Source organism: Typha latifolia, chromosome 10, assembly GCF_019914945.1.
Source record: "Typha latifolia isolate L0001 chromosome 10, TyphaL0001v2, whole genome shotgun sequence".
NCBI lineage: Eukaryota > Viridiplantae > Streptophyta > Magnoliopsida > Poales > Typhaceae > Typha > Typha latifolia.
Genome location: NC_133095.1, coordinates 9,552,531 through 9,572,403, shown reverse-complemented (window position 1 = coordinate 9,572,403; position 19,873 = coordinate 9,552,531). Strand labels below are relative to the sequence as shown.

The 19,873-nt window shown below is 35.8% G+C and overlaps 2 protein-coding genes across 5 annotated transcripts; both read left to right on the top strand.

Moving 5' to 3' along the window:
• Positions 1-402: 402 nt before the first annotated feature.
• Positions 403-7,211, top strand: LOC140796211 (ADP,ATP carrier protein 1, mitochondrial-like). The gene is made up of 4 exons (XM_073149131.1): positions 403-581; positions 4,568-5,085; positions 5,169-5,540; positions 6,668-7,211. Exons 2-4 carry the CDS (start codon positions 4,594-4,596, stop codon positions 6,968-6,970), a joined length of 1,167 nt encoding a protein of 388 aa, XP_073005232.1. The 5' UTR covers positions 403-581; positions 4,568-4,593; the 3' UTR covers positions 6,971-7,211.
• A 3,809-nt stretch (positions 7,212-11,020) lies between these two features.
• Positions 11,021-17,038, top strand: LOC140796181 (transcription factor GTE11-like). 4 transcript variants are annotated; one of them, XM_073149094.1, is made up of 10 exons: positions 11,021-11,138; positions 13,798-14,667; positions 14,773-14,827; positions 14,912-15,090; positions 15,176-15,233; positions 15,322-15,393; positions 15,614-15,735; positions 15,866-15,932; positions 16,340-16,461; positions 16,547-17,038. In XM_073149094.1, the coding sequence occupies exons 2-10, from the start codon at positions 13,846-13,848 to the stop codon at positions 16,805-16,807; spliced, it is 1,758 nt and encodes a 585-aa protein (XP_073005195.1). In that variant the 5' UTR covers positions 11,021-11,138; positions 13,798-13,845; the 3' UTR covers positions 16,808-17,038. The 4 variants fall into 4 exon arrangements, with proteins under 4 accessions (XP_073005195.1, XP_073005198.1, XP_073005196.1 ...); XM_073149097.1 differs by having other exon boundaries at positions 11,023-11,138; positions 14,782-14,827; positions 14,984-15,090; XM_073149095.1 differs by having other exon boundaries at positions 11,023-11,138; positions 14,782-14,827.
• The last annotated feature ends 2,835 nt before the right edge of the window (positions 17,039-19,873 follow it).

The following is a 19,873-nucleotide window of genomic DNA, read 5'->3' as shown; positions in this document are numbered from 1 at the left end:
CAGTGATAATCCTGTTTGTCTATCAATTAGATAAAATGTCAATAGAAAGGAATGCATCTAAATCGTGAGAAGAAAGCATAAAATTTAAACGGTGATATCTTCTCCCATCTTTAAAGCAATCATTTCTCTTCGTAATTCATCAAAAAAATCTAATCTTTTACTCACAGACCCTGATCAAAACTAAGAACATAATAAATTAATTAATATTTTAAAACAGTTAGTGAGTTAGTTAAAATAACATCAGAATATTAAATAAAAATTAATAAAATGAGGGGTCAAAATATAAAATTCTTAAAGACAGAAAGTGAATCATATATAGTGTGATTTATAAAAATACTATTCAAATGAATCCACGTAGATTGATTATAAAAAAAAATTCTCCAAACTAAGCGTGGAAAAATCAATTGGAAAACAAATGGAAGGCAAGGGTAATCTTGTCAGTTCAAACTCCCAGTAAATTGGAAGCACAAGTAGGGTTGCAGCCGTCTCCTTTCCGTATAAATGCAAATCTCTGCTTCCCGTTTCCACCCTCCTATCGAGATCGGAGGAAGGTGGAGGCTATCCTTCTCGGCCTTCCCAAGGTTTGCTCTCTTCTCTCTCCGATCTGTTGTTTATTCCCTTCCCCTGTTGGTGTTAATCGGTAGTTCTCGGAAAGGTTTCATCTTTACTTTTCTTTTCTTATGCTTCATGATCTGTTAGGATCTAAGCTTGGTTTTCGTTAGTTTTCCTAGATTAGATCTGTTTGTTTCGAGTGGTTTTTTTATTTCGTATGTTGGATCTAACTGTTAGCAACTTGTTTTGGTTGTTTCTTATATCGTACAAATGGTGAATTTTAGTAGGTTCTTTTGATTTATGTGACTCGTTAGGAAAATCAAGTGGTGTAGAGTTTGCTGATTTAATAGTCTAATGTTTCTGACATCTGGAGGAGTTGCAAAGAGATAGAAGCGAGATCATTTTGGTGTAACAATTGGCGAGTGGATCGAGAATTTTGTTTTCATGTGATTTAAGTTGCTTTGCTACTATAATAATGTACACCTTGGTGGATGGAAATGTATGCTATTTTCCACTAAGTGAATTTGTAGTTATTTTATTGACTCTTGTTTCAGTTTTCTGAGAATGGCCACTGTTGTTTGACCTCCACAGAACAGATACCCGTCTATCCTATCACTGGTTCTTTATTAGGGAGGAATAGGCAATAATAGCAAACTTTATCTTTTCGTAGAGTTTTTGACCATACTAAACCCCCACCACCCACCCCCCCTTAACAACCAAACTTTAATACGACATTGGATGAGTTTTTAAATTTGACACAGCTGATTGAGGTCCATCCAGCTACTTAAGTTATGAAAATTGCTTTCCTCAATAAGTTGCTAATCAGATAAGCAACTTATTCAAGAACAAGAAGAATGAAAAAAAATGACCAAGGGGCTACCTGGTCAAGGACTTGTATATGTTGCTTACCCAGTTAGCAACTTATTTTGAAAAACAATTTCCATTTAAATCGCTCTTTGATTTGGCGAATTACAAATTGAAATTTCATCTATTTCATTGATTTTGCTGAGTTGGATGATCCTGACCTGACATTGCAGAAACTCATCTAGTCTTGTGTTAAAATTTAGCAGTCAACTATTGTCTGATCATGTTCCAACATATGTGGACTGTGGAGAACAAGAGACTTTATTTTCATAGTTTCATTATCTGTTGGCTCAGTTTAATGATTTATTTAAAATTCTTTATGATTTTTCTATGAGCTCTTGTTGCGTAATAATGTAAGTCTGTAAATAAATTGGGCTAGTGTATGTTTGTAAATAATCTACTGGGTGGAAATTGAAGTATAAATGGATGGATTTGATATGAAGATTGTTTAGCTAGTCTTAGATGTTGGAAGGACAGTGATGGAAGTGGCAATTTCACTGGTAATTTCTTTTCTCTTTTTCCTTTTGGGAAATATCATTGACACTTAACAATATTTTGGATGCTTAAGATATCAATCATGTTCTATCTAAGAGTATCCTTATTTAACTCCAGCTAAATGAACATGATGTTGTAGGGGTTATTTGGATGATTTTCTACATTGACAATCAATGTTTTCTCTTTATATATTGGGTGATAACTGGATGGGGAAGTGTTGCAAAATCAAAGTGTTAGCTTCTGAAATAAAGTAGTGATAGAAGTGACATTTCCTTTGGCTCATGCATAAAGGAGTTATGTTGCATGAGCTATTTGGTCACATCTACAAAAGAAGTAAGTTGAGACTGGAATTTAATAACTGAGGGGCCAATTTTTGGTCTCCAAGATCGTAGCCACATTGTTTCATGAAATTGAAATATCACATCATAGAAGAAAATAGTTTATCAAAATTCGGATATGTTTGAATGCGGAGGACTAAGCAAGGGTGGGGAGGCTAAGAAGCGCTAAGAACGAGTGCAATCTACGACGAGTTCAGGGCTAAGGACGAAGCTAGTACCTAAAGCTTTGGGTTGAGCCGAATCAAACCTGGCTTATGAATGATATTATTACAGGAGATTGAGCATGGATTCTGCAAATTTTATGTCATTAAGGATATTTACCAATAAAATACCAACACTTCACATTTGCAATTATACCAAAGGAACTTTGTGGTGAATAGATGATACTGTATTTTGGAAAATTATTAAGCTTTGTGGCTTTTTGTCAAAGAAAGTTAAGAGTAAGAAATTTACTGGTTAGTTGGATATTCAGCATAGTTTTCAGTTTCGGTCGTACTGCAGCCGCCTGTAGCAGCTGTCTGCTGTTGCTGCAGGTGGTTGCTAGCTGTAACAGGCAGTTGACAGCAACAGCTAGAGAGAGAGAGGGAGAGAGAGAGAGGGAAAGAGGAAGAGAGAGTGAGGGAGAGAGAGAGAGGGAAAAAGGAAGAGAGAGTGAGGGAGAGAGAGGGAAAGATAAAAAAAAAGAGAGGGTGAGGGAGAGAGATGGAAAGATAGAAAGAAAGAGAAAGTATAGGAGAGAATGTATACTTCAGATTAACAGTTAGAGGGATAGGAAAGAAGAGAGGGAGGAAGAGAGATTTTTACTTTTTAGTCTTTATATGTGAGTAATTATTATTTCTTATTTTCTTATAATTTTTCCTAAATTTTTAGAAATTTCTCAACATTTTTAAATAATATTTAGAATTTTATGTAATTAAAATAGTTCGATCCGATACAGGCGGCCGATACATATTGTTTTTCTGAACGGCCGATCCCGATTTCGATGCCAATTTTTAGAACCTTGATATTCAGGAGTCAAAAGCTTAATAATTTAAGCAACATACATATATATACTTATGTATATTATATGTAAATTTATATCAGGTAGACTAGAGACTTTGTTTTAACATTTTGAGATAAGTTTTAACAACCCTAGCTGTTGATTCCACATTTGGATCATCCTATTCCCAAGGTGGAGAGAGAAAATTCTCTCATATTATTTCACCTTGGTTTGACCTTTTACTAATCTTGAGATGCACTTAATAGCCTATATATATATGTATATATGTATGTATATATGTATATATGTATGTATATATGTGTATAATACATACCATGGGAGTGTTTGGGGGGTGGTGTGGCTGTCAATGTATTCTGCATGTATGTGCAACTGTCTGTCTGCCTGCAGGAATGTTTTTTTAAATGAGTGATTCTTTGCATGAGTATGTGTTTGTGCTTGTGCCTGCATTAATAAATTGTGCTTGTATTCCCATGCTAATATTTTTCACTGTTAGTTTATTAGAGTGACTATTCTTCGAGGCATATAGACACTTAATTTTTCTGTTAATTATTTAAAAAGTAAAATAGATAATCTCCTCTTAGCTAGATTTGAGAGATTTACTTTTGGGGATTGAATTGATTGTACTGTGAAGATGATTGCATAATTCTGTAGAGCATTGTTTGTAGTTATTATGGTATGTTTATGTGATGGTGTTTATATGTTATTGGGTTATGGGATAAATGAAAGATTTCAAGCTGGTTAGGATTTTTTAAGTTGACAATTATAGGTTATGTTAGTTTCCCACTTTCCCTTATGTAGTAGATACAGGTGTTTCACACAATTCAGAAATTTACAGATCAGAGCAAACTTTTCCAACATCCATGAGACGATGATTTGACTAATTGATAGTGTTCAGACTTCAGATAGATAAACAAAACTGGTCCAATTGAGAAACTATTCAATAGAAAATGCATAACTATTCAGTAGAAAATAAATCATATTCATCTGTCAGTGAATATATAATATGCATTATTGTCTTTGTTTGGAGGGGAAAAAATGCTCTCTTGTTTGCAGTGACATTTTTATCTTGGTTTATGAGAGATATCCAGTTGCAAGGAGGTGAATAAGTACAATGTGGATGTAAGACATTCCAGTGCATATATTTGTTTTTTTCAAAACATTTTAGTAGTTTATAATTATGGGGACATTTAAAGGAAGTGAGGCTTTTGCCTTTTTGTTTTGAGACTTATGCTTTGCCTGGGCAATATTCTTAATGCCATGCCATAGGCCTCTGCTTCTAAATACTGTATATAAGTACTGTTTTTTTTATTTGATGCAGGTTTGTTAGCTCTGTGGCTTGCCAAAATGGCAGAGGAATTACATTCCCCCTCTGTTATACATAAGATCTATGGGAGATCGAACTTATATACTAGACTTACTCCTCATTCATCAGCCAGGAATTCTGGCATGCACAACTTTCCACCCACTTATATGAATGGAGGCTTGCAGAGCCCGTTGCTCAGGCCACACAACAGTATTAATGGGACAGTTGGTTTTTCATCCCTGTCAGCTCTCTCACCTATCTCTGCTAATGCCCCTGCAGAGAAGGGTATGTCTGGGTTTTTTATAGATTTCCTTATGGGAGGAGTTTCTGCTGCTGTATCCAAAACAGCAGCTGCTCCTATTGAGAGGGTGAAGCTCTTAATTCAGAACCAGGATGAAATGATAAAATCTGGTCGGCTTTCTGAACCCTATAAAGGAATTGGAGATTGCTTTAGCCGAACAATTAAGGATGAAGGATTTGCAGCACTGTGGAGAGGAAATACTGCAAATGTTATTCGTTATTTTCCAACTCAGGTCTGAAGCCTTAACTTTTGTTTTGCTTTTTTCTGTTTACAATTTCCCATTCAACAGCTGACTGATTGATTTGTATGTTTCAGGCTTTGAACTTTGCTTTCAAGGACTACTTCAAGCGAATGTTCAACTTTAAGAAAGATAGAGATGGGTACTGGAAATGGTTTGCAGGTAACTTGGCATCTGGAGGTGCAGCTGGTGCCTTTTCACTCTTCTTTGTCTATTCTTTGGATTATGCCCGAACACGGCTAGCCAATGATGCCAAGGCTGCTAAGAAGGGAGGAGAAAGACAGTTCAATGGTCTTATTGATGTTTACAAGAAGACTGTGAAATCCGATGGTATTGCTGGCCTCTATCGTGGCTTCAACATATCATGTGTTGGTATCATTGTTTATCGAGGGCTCTACTTTGGAATGTATGATTCTCTAAAGCCAGTGGTTCTGATTGGTGCCCTACAGGTTAGTAGTTGTTATATTTAGACTCTTAAATCATCTTCATCAATGGCTGCATGTAATTTCTCCTGTTTTGTTCTGTTATATTACTGTTTGATATGCCTTATGAGAGTGTGGACTGAAAATTGATTCAAGAGTTCTCATCACAGATTCCATAACCAACTGTATCATCAGATAGGATGTAGTTGTCTATATCATCAGATAGGAAATTGTTGAGGTATGCTATTCTTGATATAACAACAATATTGTGTAATCTGAGCTCATTTTGTTGATTGCTTGGGAGTCTCTTAATATGAAAAGATTCTTAATATATTTTTGTCCTATCATCCAGTATGCCTTCTGTTCAAGTAGTATGAGTCTGAGATATGGTCTTCCCCTTCTGAAATGTTTGCTTGACTGATCTTATTTTATATTTTGACTTGATCCTTCTTCAAACTTCTAAGTGATCGGTGTTGGCTTGTTTAGTTCTTTTATGGTAGTTGGACTTTTGGAGCATGGAGAGAAATGTGACATATTTCTTCACACTATGTTATTCTGGCCTTGAGTATATTTCAAATTTTAACAAACTTGATCTGGAATATATAGCATAATCAGCCCATCATGGATCTTGAGTTCATGACAATTCCTTCATGGTTTGGCCAAAGCTGAATTGATAATTTGGTGGAAGCTAACCTTGTTTTCTTTAGCTTGGTAGTCATAACATGAGGACTCATTGATCTCCATCCCAAGTGGGCCATGATAGCAATGCTACAAGAATATAAAGATGACATTCTAAGGTACTGAATTAACATTTAGCATGTGAAGTGAAATGCTATGGCACCTGAAGTTTAAATAGATCCACCTCAATTAGGTGATATTTCATATATCAGTTCATCATGCAAACTCGGGATATTGTAGAAACTCATCTCAGCCCCTTCGATGTTCATTGGCTATATTTGCTTGTCTATCTTGCAAGTCTGTATAACATTAGCGTTTAGTAGAATTCACATAGAATTGCAGAATTAACCCTAGTCCCGTTGATGTTCAATGATTATGTTTTGCTTTACTACAATAGCTTTTATTAGTAGCACTCACATAAGATTCTGCAAATCTATATTTTTTTATTAATATTTTGTTTGATTTTAATGTTGCAGGATAATTTCTTTGCAAGTTTCTTGCTAGGATGGGGAATTACAATTGGTGCTGGTCTTGCCTCTTACCCCTTAGACACTGTCCGAAGGAGGATGATGATGACATCAGGAGAGGCTGTCAAGTACCGTAATTCACTGGATGCATTCCAACAAATCTTGAAGAAGGAGGGTGCCAAGTCCCTCTATAAGGGTGCTGGTGCGAATATCCTGCGTGCGGTCGCAGGTGCTGGTGTCTTGGCTGGGTATGACAAGCTCCAAGTTATCGTCTTTGGAAAGAAGTATGGATCAGGTGGTGGTGGCGGCTAATGGTACCTATTTTGCTTCATTGAAACATAAGTAGATGATGATGAACAAGGAGTTAGGTGCTTGCATTAGTTTCTGCTTTCAAATAATGTATGAACACCGGGTTTGTTATATTTTAGGTCTTGCAGGGGCTTATGAGTGACTATGATATAATTCTCATGGAGATTGTAAAGAATAGTATTTGAAATATTTTGGTTTGATTAACTTACAATTTAAGTAATACTCTTGATATCTTTTTCTCTAAGTTAAGTTTTTGATACATGTCTCCTATTTCTAGCATGTTACCACGTTCCTCAGTATACTTACTAATAGGGAAATTTGCTGCTAGTTCATTAGTTGAGAGTGATCAATGTTGCTGGGGGAGAATTTTCCCATCATATCTTTCTATATTCTTCAAAATATTTAACTTTATTATCTTTCTATATTTCTTCCTCTATAAATGTCATTCTGTCAGTTAAATTTAACTAATTATGATTAGAAAGGTTTGTTATGACACATGAGCATGGCTGTTAAGGCATAATCATGAAGGTCAAAGTGCTGTCACTAGTTCTTTTCCTTGTCTATTTCTAATCATATTATTCAAGGTTCGGTTACGATAATAGCGGATAAATTTTGCAATATGCTGATAATACTTTTATCTTTACCAGTAATTAACAAGCTATAATCCAGATTATGGTGGAAGATTGATTCTTCTTACTTCAGTCCTATCTGCCATTCCAGTTTATTTTCTTTCTTTTCATATCTTGGAGATTTTCTTCAAATGGTATTTATTCCACTCACTCTCTTTATAAACTCTATTTTGGTGGTTTCATATGAGATCAATTCAAAGGACATATTAAGAAGGAAAGGTTTAGTGATCTGTGTTCTTTGCTATAGAAAAATGAAAGTATTAGAAAGATTATATCAAGGTATACTGGTTGGCTGTCAATTCTTAGCCTGATTCAGTTCAACAATTCTGGTTGGATTGGAGGAAAAACTCAATCAATAAGGTTGGAATATGCTTTAATTTAGCTTTAGTTTGGGTGGAAGATTTAGAAGGAAAGGAATGCACGAATTTTCTAGAAATAAAAAGTTCCAGACTACTACTGTCTAATGGATTTCTTCTAGGTTTATCTCTTAATGGAAAAGCTGAGAATATTTTTTTTCCATCTAAGTAATTTGGTCTTATTTGTAATGCTAGTTAATCTTCACATAAAATTTCACCATTTCAACGCTGTTTGTTACGACCTGAAATTGAAATTATGACTAATTATATACTTTTATTGAATTTGAGATATACAAAACCTTATCGTATACTTCCAAAATTCATAATATAAAAGAATTCAGTATAATATAATGATTCCAAATCAATTAATAAAATTATATAAGATAATAAAGAGGTTCAAAGTTAGACAACTAATGTCTTTTAAAATAGATACTAAAACAACTAATACGACTAAATAAATAATCGAATCCTAAGTCAACGTAAAAGAATCCCAATACACTACATTCATTCGTCATGCTGATCAGCGCTTGGGTGAATCCATATTGTATAAATAGCAAGTAAAAATTATAACCTATAAATTATGATTTAAAAATTCAAAGAGATCAGTGTATATGTAAGAACTGGAAAAAAAAATTTGAGAAAAAATAGGACGCATGTGCACTGCACATGGAGCCCTCCCCCCTCTCCTTCTCAATCACACAATGGGAGTGATTGCGGAATTTTCGACCACTCTGAATCTAAAACGGATTAAGGATTATGATTAAAACCTAACCTATAAATAAAAACTCTAATCCTATCTTATTCACCCACCCTAGCCCTTTTCTTACTCCTCGGTAAGCCCTCTTCCATCCCTCATAATTAATTTGAGTTTAATAAGTTAGAATAGAAATACCTTTTTTTATGGGTTTGGGGGTGCGGAGAGGGGGGCAGCTTTGGGTCGTTGCCACTCATGTGCCAGTGCTTCGTACCTTTGGCCTCGTGTCGTGGTGTGCTTCCCTGGAGCCATCGTGGCTCGACGAGTGGTAGCAAACGACTCCATGGCCGCTCGCCATGGAGTCGATCGCCATTGTGGTTTCTCCTCCATCTTGTGAGGACGACAGCGTTGTGAGAACGTCGGGGAGCTTGAGGGTGGCCATTGATCGGTCATCAGCAATGACCGCTGGCGTCTCTCTCTCTCGCCCTTCGGGACCCGAGTCTGGCCTTCTTCCTTTAAGTTTTGGATTCGGGTCAGGTTGGATTCGAATCCAAGGGACCCGACTCGGCTTCATTAACTTAATTGGATTGGGCCAAAGGCCTAATCCATTTAAGCATATGGTTGGGAGGGCTGCGGGCCAACTAAAGCCAGCCTAACCGATTGAGCTTGTTTTGGCCTAAATTAATTAATCTTGAGTTAAATTGTAGAAAATATTAATATTTTTTAATTCAAAATTTTTATTATTATTAAAGGTGGTGATATTTAGCATGTGAGCTAGAGATTAGAGATTTCAATTATTTTGTCTAGACTTAGGTTAGTGGATTCACTCATATATTTATTTTTATTATACTTCATATCTTTGTTAGACCATGCAATTTTCTATGTGTAAATTTATTTATTTCATTCTTACATGTAAATTTAATTGTTATATTTTCTGTATACATTTAACTATTACACTCAGTGCATCGCCATACTTTGTGCAAATTATAAATTTTAGTAAAAATAAAAATAAAACTAGTATTGGTATGACTTAGAGAACAATCCCGGTATAGATCGCTTGTGGTTTTCTATGGTGACTCAAGTCTATTAAAAAGTTCAGGGTTCATATCACTATAGTGACTTTCCTAGGTGACTTTAGCGAAGTTAGAAAACAGTCCCAAGATCACATAGTGACACCATCTGATGACCCTATCTGGATCAACTATGAGGAAAAAATCTTGAGCGTCATCTCGAGATAACTTCTAGTTGATGTAGATCCACATGGTATAGACCCATTGAGACAAATGACATTATAAGCATTGAAATGATGTTAATATGTTAAAACTGTGCAATGCTACAAGTTATGTCTTTCTATTATTATCATTGTTATTATTTAAGAGCATGCCTGTTGCAAATTGTTATGTATATTGTTGAACTTGGATTTTATTTAACACTATACAATTTTAGAATTTATTTAGTTTTCGAGTGAATTCTACTCACTGAGCTATAATTGTTGGCTCATGAGTTTCTTTTTTTTTTTAAATTATTATCTCAGGTAATAATCAGCCTGGTGACTGAGCGAGATGCACCCAAACCCTACCTCCACTTAGGACCTACTTATTTAACTTTCTGCTCTTTTGGATTTTATGCTTTAGATTAATTATTAATTTTATTTTCGTTTAGAGACTCAAACAATAATATTGTTTTATGTTCATCGCAATTAGTTTAAATTTAATAAATTAGATCTTCTTCGTTTATTTATTCTTGCCCATTGTACACTTAGAAAGTATTAGTAAGGCTTCATGTATCCCAAGCATATTGAGGTGCAAGACCGATCATAATTCTAATTTCGGGTGGCGATAGTATCACAAAAAATAAATCAAAAATAAATCAGAGATCTATATAGAAAAATTACTAGTAGTTTTAATTGTATCATTTTACTTCGTATAGTCTAGACTCAAGTATAACTGGTTATTTTTTTCCTCATATTTAATCAAATCATATGTCAAATATAAAAAACTCATTAGATATAAAAATTTTATAATAAAATTATAGAGGATTAAGTAAACTTGCTAATATATTCAAAATAATATTAATTAAATTTTAGGTAATAAATATAATATAAATAAATTAAACGGATGTATTTTTTTATCATATCTTTGTTATTTGGTCAGTATTATTTTAGATGCATTAGAAAGTTTATCTAACTTTTTTAAAATGTTTAAAATTTGACCGAATGATTTGATAAAATAAAATGGAAAAATTAACGAGTTTAGTTTGGTCAAATATAATCTTTGAGGGGGGATAAAGTGATATAAATAGAAGTAGGGGTGTAAGTGAATTTACTATTTAGACCTAACCGTAGGGTAAAAGTGTAATTTCCCCTATCTTTCTCGACGCTGATTCGGATTGTGTAAAACCCTGTATAAGTTCTTTCACTCACTCTCTCTCCTCCTCGTCCGACGACGACTTTCTCTAACCTTCGACGGCAGCTCAGTCGTCTCCTTCCTCAAGTAAGTCTACCTCCCTCTCTCTACAAAGTCTTTTGTGTTCTTTTTCTTGATCTCTAATAATCCTGGAGAGGCTGTTTGATGGTTTTAGCTGTAAGAAAAGGGGGAAAACGTTAGTCGATCCGTGGTTGTTAGTTTAGGGTTATTATTCGATTCAGTGTCTTCGTCGATTTTGGTTCTAGGGAAAACCTACTGTACTAGTTCTTAGACGAAATCGTGGTATTATTCGGGGTCTGGGTTGTTAGTATTTCAAGAACGGCAGGCAGGTTAGGGTTTAGGAAGCTAACGCTATGTTGAGAAGAGGCAGCAATGAATTTGATCAAAGTAATTCTGGCAATCTGGTGAGCCGGGGGTTTTGGTCAAGCGCATATTTCTTGATTTGACTCTGGGGAAGCTAATTGGGCTAGTTCTTGATGAAATTGTATTTGTAGTGGTACTCATAGTGTTAATTACGGTGGTAAGGCATATATTTTCCCCCTCATCTCTCCCATGCTCTCTTTTCCCTTCAGTCTCCCTCTATCTCCCGATGTATCCCATCACTTTTGATTCAGCGACATCAAACGATGATGAGTAGTTTTCTGGTGATATCAACCTCCGGCAAGGAGTTTCCCGCAAAGTGAAGGAGAGAGGGACGTAGAAAAAGAAATATCTTTGCTGCTGCACTGGTTTAGAGGGAGATGGAGATCGAGTGGGAGAGGATATTTCTGTTTTATTTGTCATTTTTTTCTGAATTTTTAGTTTTTTTTCTGCATTTTATACCTTTTTCTTAAAACAATCATAATTAAAAAATAGTACAATAATGAAATGGTCAATGCACATCATTTTTTGTAGATGGCTGATCCCAATCCCGCTTTCCGATACTCGAAATCTTGGTTGTAAATGTCATTCTTGGTAATATTGTATTACTTCTAAACATAACATTTTGTTTTAATCAACTTTTGTTAATATTTGAAGCACTAAAGGCAATTTAGGTTCTAGACTTCTTGTCAAGGATGTTAATTAGCACTTCTAACTTTAAAGAACTAATTAGAGAATGTAATGTAAGATGAATATAGGGGATTAATCTTTTCCTTCCTAGAAGAACCGTGGTTCGTTGGATCGGCCGAACCCACATTTACCGGTGGATGTCGGGGTGCAAGATCCAGGCATAGCGCGCTCGTAGGTGACGATATGCTTGCCTTGGAAACTACTACTCCCCCAGCAAACGACAGAGTAGTTCGCCATCAAGATGCTGCAAACCGCGTCGCCCTTCGCCTCGATTGCCACAAACTCCACGTCGGCGATTGCCTTCGGCAGCGCCGAATTCTTCCCCCAGCAGTCCACACGATCCAAATTCTCTCTCTCTCTCTTTCTTTCTCTCCTTCACTCTTTCTTTCACTCTCTTTCTTTCACTCTCTTTCTTTCTTTCACTTTTTTTTCTTTTTTTCTCTCCTTATCATAACTATTTTTTCTCTTATGGAGAGATCTAACTCCGGTGAACTCTAACGAACTCCGGCGAACTCCAACTAACTCCGGGATATAATTTTTTAATTAATTAATTTATTTTTCTCTCAATTTTTTTATTTCTTCCATTCTCTCTCTTTATCTTCTCTTTTCTTCTTCTTTTTCTTCTTCTTCTTCACTGTACTATAGTTTCTCTTTCTTTTGTTTGATTTTCTTCCACTCACTTTCTTTCTAATCTCCTCTTCTTTTTAATTTTTATTGCACCATACTTTTTTTTTCTTATTTTTTGGTAAACTTTTTTCTAAATTTTTTTAGAAGTTTTCTTGTATTTTTAAATAATATTTAGAATTTTACGTAATTAAAAAGTCCGATCCGATCTAGGCAATTGATACGGCCGATCCGGCCGATACGTATCATTTTTTCGGAAGGCCAATCCTGATCCCGATTTTTCTAACCTTGATAAGAACACTTGTTAAATAATTATAAGTTCATGATCAGTCAAAACAACACTCTTTTGAGCCAGACTTTGACACAATCTTCATCAGTTTTTTTTTTTTTATAAATATTTTGGCTACTTTTTAGTATCAAATTGGTTCTTAAGTGGAAATCAGTTGTGACAAACTATTTTGAGTCTTTTGACCTTCTTCCATAGGATAGATTTTGAAAATGTGCACTTCATACAAGGCTTGCTTTTTAATGTTCATGTTTTGTGTTTAATCCAAGATGGACCAAGTAGTATTGAAAAAGCTTCTATAGGGACTATTATGCTCAATCTAGTTTAAGATCAGACTATTTTGCCTTATGCTTGTTGTATCAGGAAATTTCTTCTTAGGAATATCATTCCATATTCAATTGAGACTTTCGATAAACCATAATTTTATTTCCGTTGAACTAATCAATTGAATTCTCAAATAGAAACTGTTGGTGATACCTATATTGAACATTTACTTTATTACTATAATTCCAATACTTAATTTGAGTTATATTTAGCCATAGACATACAGTAAGTTTGTAATCTTATTTTACTAATCTTGAAGAATGGCCACTATAACTTGCAACATATTATGATACATGCAAAAATGCTCTCAAACCAGTTTATATTACTTTTTGCTTATTCTTTGTTAGCTGTTGGAACTTGTAAGTTGATTATTATAAACTGGTAGCGTTATCTGGAGGTGACTTTATTAATTTTGAATATGTACCTCTTGAATTCTTTCAGTAGGAGATTCTTAAGCTGTTGTCAAGGAAAGAGAACTATCAGGTTGAGATGAGTAAGAAAAGGAAAGCACCTGGGACAGACAGAGGACAAAAGCATTTAGATTTTCATTTTGATGTTGAAGAGACTGTTTTTTCTAGGAAGTGTGAAGCAATAGCAGCAACTGTTACAGTTGTCTCCAAAAGGAATCCCTTAGGAGGCTTGACAAATACTAAAGGGAAGTGTGAAAAAATGGGCATCACCAAAATAAGACAATGCTCCAATATTTTGATGAAACTGATGAATCATCCATTTGGTTGGGTATTTAATCATCCTGTGGATCCAGTGAAACTGAATATTCCAGATTACTTTTCTATTATCTCCAAACCAATGGACTTGGGTACAATACGGCACAATCTTGCAAGCAAGCTATACAATAGCACCCATCAGTTTGCAGCTGATGTAAGGCTAACTTTCTCAAACGCAATGCAGTATAATCCTCCGGGAAATGAGGTTCATAATATGGCCAAGGAATTAGATGATATATTCAGTTCAGCATGGAAATCTTTGGAAGGACAATGGAGAAAAGGAAACTCTGATTTGGGACTGCAGACTGTTAGTTTGAGGCCAGTGACTGTAAAATTACCTTCTGGGTGCTCAAATCTTTCATCCAGGAGATCCCTAACATATGCTGAAAAGTTGAAGTTAAGAAAAGATTTAGCAACTATACCAATAAGAAATATGCCGCCACGGTTGCTCAATTTTCTTCAGAAGGAATTTATGCTTGAAAAATCTGAAGAGAGAATCAATTTGGAGATTGATATGCATAATGAGGAGACTTTGTTCAAGTTGCATCAGATGCTGAGGAGTTCTTTGGATGCGAAACTTTTAGATGTAAGTAGTCTCTCTCTTGATGCTTTTATGCTCTAATAGTTTGTCATTCACTTCATCTACTCCTTTTTTTTACTTTGCCTTCTGAAATCTGTAATATTCATGTAGTGTGCACAGGTAATAAGAAAATGTGGCCAAGACTCCGCCCAGGGATCATGCAAAGGTGTTTATAATACAATTGTTAATTTTGTTTAAATCTTCCATTGCAAAGCTTGTCTAGGGAGCTAATTTAGGAAATGCAATTCAGGTAGTGGTGAAACAAGACTTACATCTGCTGATGCAAAAGTTGAATCTCTTCCGAGATTTTCTGATCGTGCAGATACAACATGTGCAACTATGGGTCGCTGCTTGACTCGCAAAGGCACCTTCACTCAACAACTTCCTGGTGGAGAGTGTTATTCACAGCGTTCTGTTTCCTGTGACTTGGTATGTTGAGTATTCTTATCCTTCCACTTAAATTGATGCAATATTATAGTGTCCTCTATGTGCTCCTATTGATCTTATACTGCAGGAACATATAAAGACATTATCAAAAGTGCGGTTGGGTGATCCGAGTTGTGAATTAGATGGTATCCCTTTTACCTTCTTCTACATCATTACTAATTTCCACTTTTCACCTCTTCATGCTTGTTAATTAATTGTAATATTGGCATGCAGTTGTAGAAGTTGGTGACAGTGACAAGGTTATATCTCCTTTTCAACCTTCTGATCCAGCTATTTCTGAAAAAGGTTTTCTACTATTATCTTCTATCTATGATATGCTTTGTTTGCACATCTTTGGCTATTATCTTAGTTAATAGTTTCAACTGGACAATATTGTAGTACTTTTCAGTGCACATTCTCAACTTCTTTTCCTTTCTATAAAGCTTATAGCCTTTTGTAGATTTTTGGCTTGGTCACCTTTTTTTTCACTCTTTTCACTCTACATTTTTGCTTTGTTCATATCCAGGAAATAATAGTCTTCCTTTTGAGGAACCGCTGTCACCAACTAGAGCCCTTCGAGCTGCAATGCTCAAGAGTCGTTTTGCTGATACTATTGTCAAAGCACAGCAGAGAGCTCTTCTAGATCATGTACTTCCCTTTATTTTTATTTTTTCTGGGTAAACTTGCATAACTCACATCATTATGATTGAGCTAATTTTTAGATTAATTCAGTATGTTGGTTTAGAATTTTGGCTGACTTTATATTTACTTCACACAGGGGAAGCAAATTGACCCTGCAAAGTTGCAGCTGGAAAGGGAGAAATTAGAAAGAAGGCAGCAGGAAGGTGAGAAAAAAAGGTCTTAAGAATTTGAAGGCATTGCTGCTATTTCATGGCTAAGATATGACCATTGAGATATCAAAACAAACCAATATTATAGAAAATGTGAAAATTCATTTAGAAGCCTAATTAGCTATTACTATGTCTAATAATTCAATATACTGCTAAAGAAGAAGTAATTAAGACATTTTCCCAGAACATATTTGATGTCATATGGAATAAACCAATAATCTTGTTGGGTATATAGATTTAGCTTGGGGAGACAAATAGGGACTGGTGTTTTGATATAATAGCATTTTCATCTCTGATACCTTGAAGTTGGAGGGCAAGATGAAAGCACTGCCCTTATATTACTTCATCCGGTGTTGAGTCATATATATATATATTTTTTCTTTTACTTCTCCATTAAACAGAGAAAGCAAGGATTGAGGCCCATGTGAAGGCTGCAGAGGCTGCTGCACGAATGAAGGCAGAAGCTGACATGAAAATGCAAAGGGAGAAGGAAAGAGAAGCAGCTCGGTTGGCACTGCAAAAGGTACTGTTTCCTTTTATTTGTAATATATCTCTTACCAGGTTAGTTGCTCCAGTTAAAATTTTTATATATTCTCTTTATTATCCAGATGGAGAAGACTGTTGAAATTGATAACAGTGAGATTTTAAAAGATATAGAAAGTTTGAGTTACTGCCAGATGGGAATCACTATGCCTGATGAAATGCTGATTAATGTTATGTATGGGAATAATCTGCACTCTGGCCCTGCCAACCCGTTGGAGCGGTTAGGTTTGTTCATAAAGAATGACGATCTTGAAGAGGAGGTTGAGGAATGGATCTCGGCTGTCAACATTGGAGATGTAGAGGAGGGCGAAATTAGTTGTTGTTAGTCTGGCTCTGAGATCTAAATTTTGTCAAGATTCTATACTTTATTTTCAGATGTGATTATTTTCTGGGTGTAAATATATTTTATAGGGTTCCTTTTTGAGAGAGGTTGAGATGGTCTCTTTGTATTGCAAGCTGGCTTGATGTCTCTGCCATCTCTAAATGTATATGTTGAACTGACAGTTATATGAGCACTATATTCATAGTTATTTTAAAGAAGTTGCATTTTCATTTCATTTGCTGAGAAATGATTATAGTTAGATGAGAAGTACAAAAGCTAAGTTATTCCCTTTGACTTGCAGCCGAGGTCTTCATGAGTTGTATTTGCATGTAGTCTCTTTCCTGGATGCTTGATGCTGGAATTGTTTTCTGTTTACTATAAAAATTAGGAAAATTTCCTAAGGAAACATACTTAATGGACCTTTTTTTTTTTGGTAATTAAGAACTTCAATAAGAAAGGGCAAGACACCCCCAAAAAGTTACAACTTGCTCCTAGACGTGATCATCGGGTGGGCCGAACTGGGTTTGGGCTGGGCTTTTTGGGCCAACCGGGCTTAAATAGTTGTTCACGGTCCGACCCACCAATAGCTCGGACCGGGCCGGATTTGGATCGGGCTAGAATATTCTAGCCCGTTATTGCCCATTAGCTCATTAAATATTAGGCTTGGATTGAGTATAATGACTAACATAATAGGTTAAATATAAAAAATATTATATTTTATTGGGTTGAGTTTAATGGGCTTATATAAAGATAATGTAGTTATCTTTCATAAAAACATACTTATATATTAATATATAATTTACTAAATATCCAATGTGGGACTAAAAAAATTATAGGAATATGCATGCATTATGAGTTGGGTTATAGTTGAGAGTAGTGGATCGAGTTTTCATGATAGGCTTGGCGGGCAAAGGCTTAGCCATGCCACCTACTATTATCTCGGGCTCGGGTCGGGCCCAGCCTAAATCGGGCTTAGCCCGGTTAAGATCGGGTAGGTTTGGGCCGAGTTTGGGTGGGTCGGGCCTAATAATCATGTCTACCTACTACCCCTCATGTGAAACGAACTAACAACATCAAGGCATAAGATAGAGGAGAGCTTAGGCATACCTGAGCCAGTCCACAAAAAAGAGGAAGAGGTTAACCTAGCATGCTTTGCTAGATAGTTAACAACAAAATTTCCTCCTCTAAGGGTGTGCTTAATTTTAACTTTCGTGAAGGAAAGAAAGAGGTGCAGTATATCCTTAATAAGGTTTTTTGTAGTCTAGTTGCCTACTTGTTTGGCTAAATTGAGTAAGTTGTTTGGAGTCTGTTTTGATGATCAAATAGTGGATGTTGAGATTTTCGGCTTGCTCTAGAGCCTCGCGCACAGCCCAAGCTTTAGTAGTTAGTGCACTTTCACAGTTGGCAGGAGCACCACCCTACCAAAAGAATATCAGCATCAACATCTCAGAAAAGCCAACGCAGTTGAGCTTTACCCAAGGATGCAAAGGTGGAGACGAGGTTGAGGAGGTTGCTTTTCCAGAGATTTAGAACTTCTATTGGAGTTAAAATAGTCCATATCATAGTAATAATAGTTCACCATCAATTATAAGAGGAAAACTGTTGAGCCTTGATATTGATAGAGTTTCTAGACTTCCATAGTTGCCATAAAGAGTTTGTAATCAGAGCTAGAACAAATTTTTGTTTTTTTTTTTCGGTAAGTTTCCCCCCTTGTTCAAATAGTTTCCGTCCAACTAGTTACCATTAAAAGATATATGAATACCGAGATTAGTCATGTTCAAATCCCAAATCTGTTTAGCGTTGGTACAATCTAAAAAGATGTGATTCACAGTTTCAAGATCAAAGCCACAACTATTATAGAGGGGGTTAATAAGCATACCTAACTTGAGAAATTTTGCCTTGGTAGGCAGACGGTTCCGAGTGAGCTTCCACGAGAAGATTTTAATTCTAGGGAGATTCGCTAGTTTCCAAAAAAGCTCCCATTTGGGATTAGCTTTTATATCAGGCTTTGACTACTCCATCGGTAGAGTATAAGCATTCTTAACCAAGGCTATACCCCTGGGGTCTACCACCCACACCCAAGAATCATGAGTAGGATAGTGGGGAATCTTACATAAACAAATCTATTTGGTCATGATTTGGCCGAACTAGTACAAGAGCCTCTCAGTATGCCACTTGCCCCTATGTATAAGACTAGCCATTTACTTTTGTCCAAATCTTACATCCATATTAAGGTAAGTTGGTTAAGAGAAAGCAACATAGCAAAAACCCAAGGATCATTCATAATAGAGGTGGTTTTGCCGCCACTAATGCTTTTAATATTGCCATCCCTGAGGTTAGGATTAGGGATCGCAGAGATGATATGCTTGTACATGCTAGATAAGCCACGAGTTCTAGAGTTCTTGCCCCAAAGGCTGAAGTTACCATACTTGTTGTGCATTAATTGAACCCAAAGCAAATTTTTATCATTAAGAAGACTAGAAATTTTCAGATTCATGAATGCCAGTCGAGCCAGCCTGAGGCTCCTAATATTTAGGCCTCCACGGTCCTTAGGCAAAATGATATCATTCCAGTTCACAAGATGGTTGCCTTTGGTATCCCCTTTAGCCCAAAGAAAAACCTTGTATTTTTTATTGATATCCTCAACCAGCTTGAGGGGAACAACAGAGTTACTAAAATTATAGCTAGAGATAGCATTAATAGCAGAATTAATAATTCCTCCCAACTTGGGATAAGGAAGATTTCCTCCACCTAGCAAGCTTGGCGTTGGCCCTATTAATAATGCCATTGCAGTCCTTAATGCGGAGCCTAGAAGGTGAAATTTCAATTCCAAGGCAAGTAAAAGGAAAACTCCCATGCGAGATGTTCAAAATATTTTTAATATCTCTACTGATAGTTGGAGTAGTCCATGAGGGAACATAGAAAGCAAATTTAAATAAATTCACTTTTTGGTTAGAAATAGCCCCAAAGCAATCCAAGACCTAGTTGGTAACATTGTAGTTGTTAGCAGAAGCCTTGGTAATAATGATAAGATCATCAACATACATCAAATGACAAACTTTAGTAGTAG

What these genes read in the sequence shown, in the direction of transcription:
- LOC140796211 (XM_073149131.1), top strand. Translation starts at nt 4,594, where the DNA reads ATGGCAGAGGAATTACATTCCCCCTCTGTTATACATAAGATCTATGGG. An exon ending in TTCGTTATTTTCCAACTCAG is followed by an intron (nt 5,086 to 5,168) that starts GTCTGAAGCCTT and finishes TGTATGTTTCAG; the next exon opens with GCTTTGAACTTTGCTTTCAA. An exon ending in TTCTGATTGGTGCCCTACAG is followed by an intron (nt 5,541 to 6,667) that starts GTTAGTAGTTGT and finishes TTAATGTTGCAG; the next exon opens with GATAATTTCTTTGCAAGTTT.
- LOC140796181 (XM_073149094.1), top strand. Translation starts at nt 13,846, where the DNA reads ATGAGTAAGAAAAGGAAAGCACCTGGGACAGACAGAGGACAAAAGCAT. An exon ending in AGAAAGAAGGCAGCAGGAAG is followed by an intron (nt 15,933 to 16,339) that starts GTGAGAAAAAAA and finishes TCCATTAAACAG; the next exon opens with AGAAAGCAAGGATTGAGGCC. An exon ending in CTCGGTTGGCACTGCAAAAG is followed by an intron (nt 16,462 to 16,546) that starts GTACTGTTTCCT and finishes TTTATTATCCAG; the next exon opens with ATGGAGAAGACTGTTGAAAT.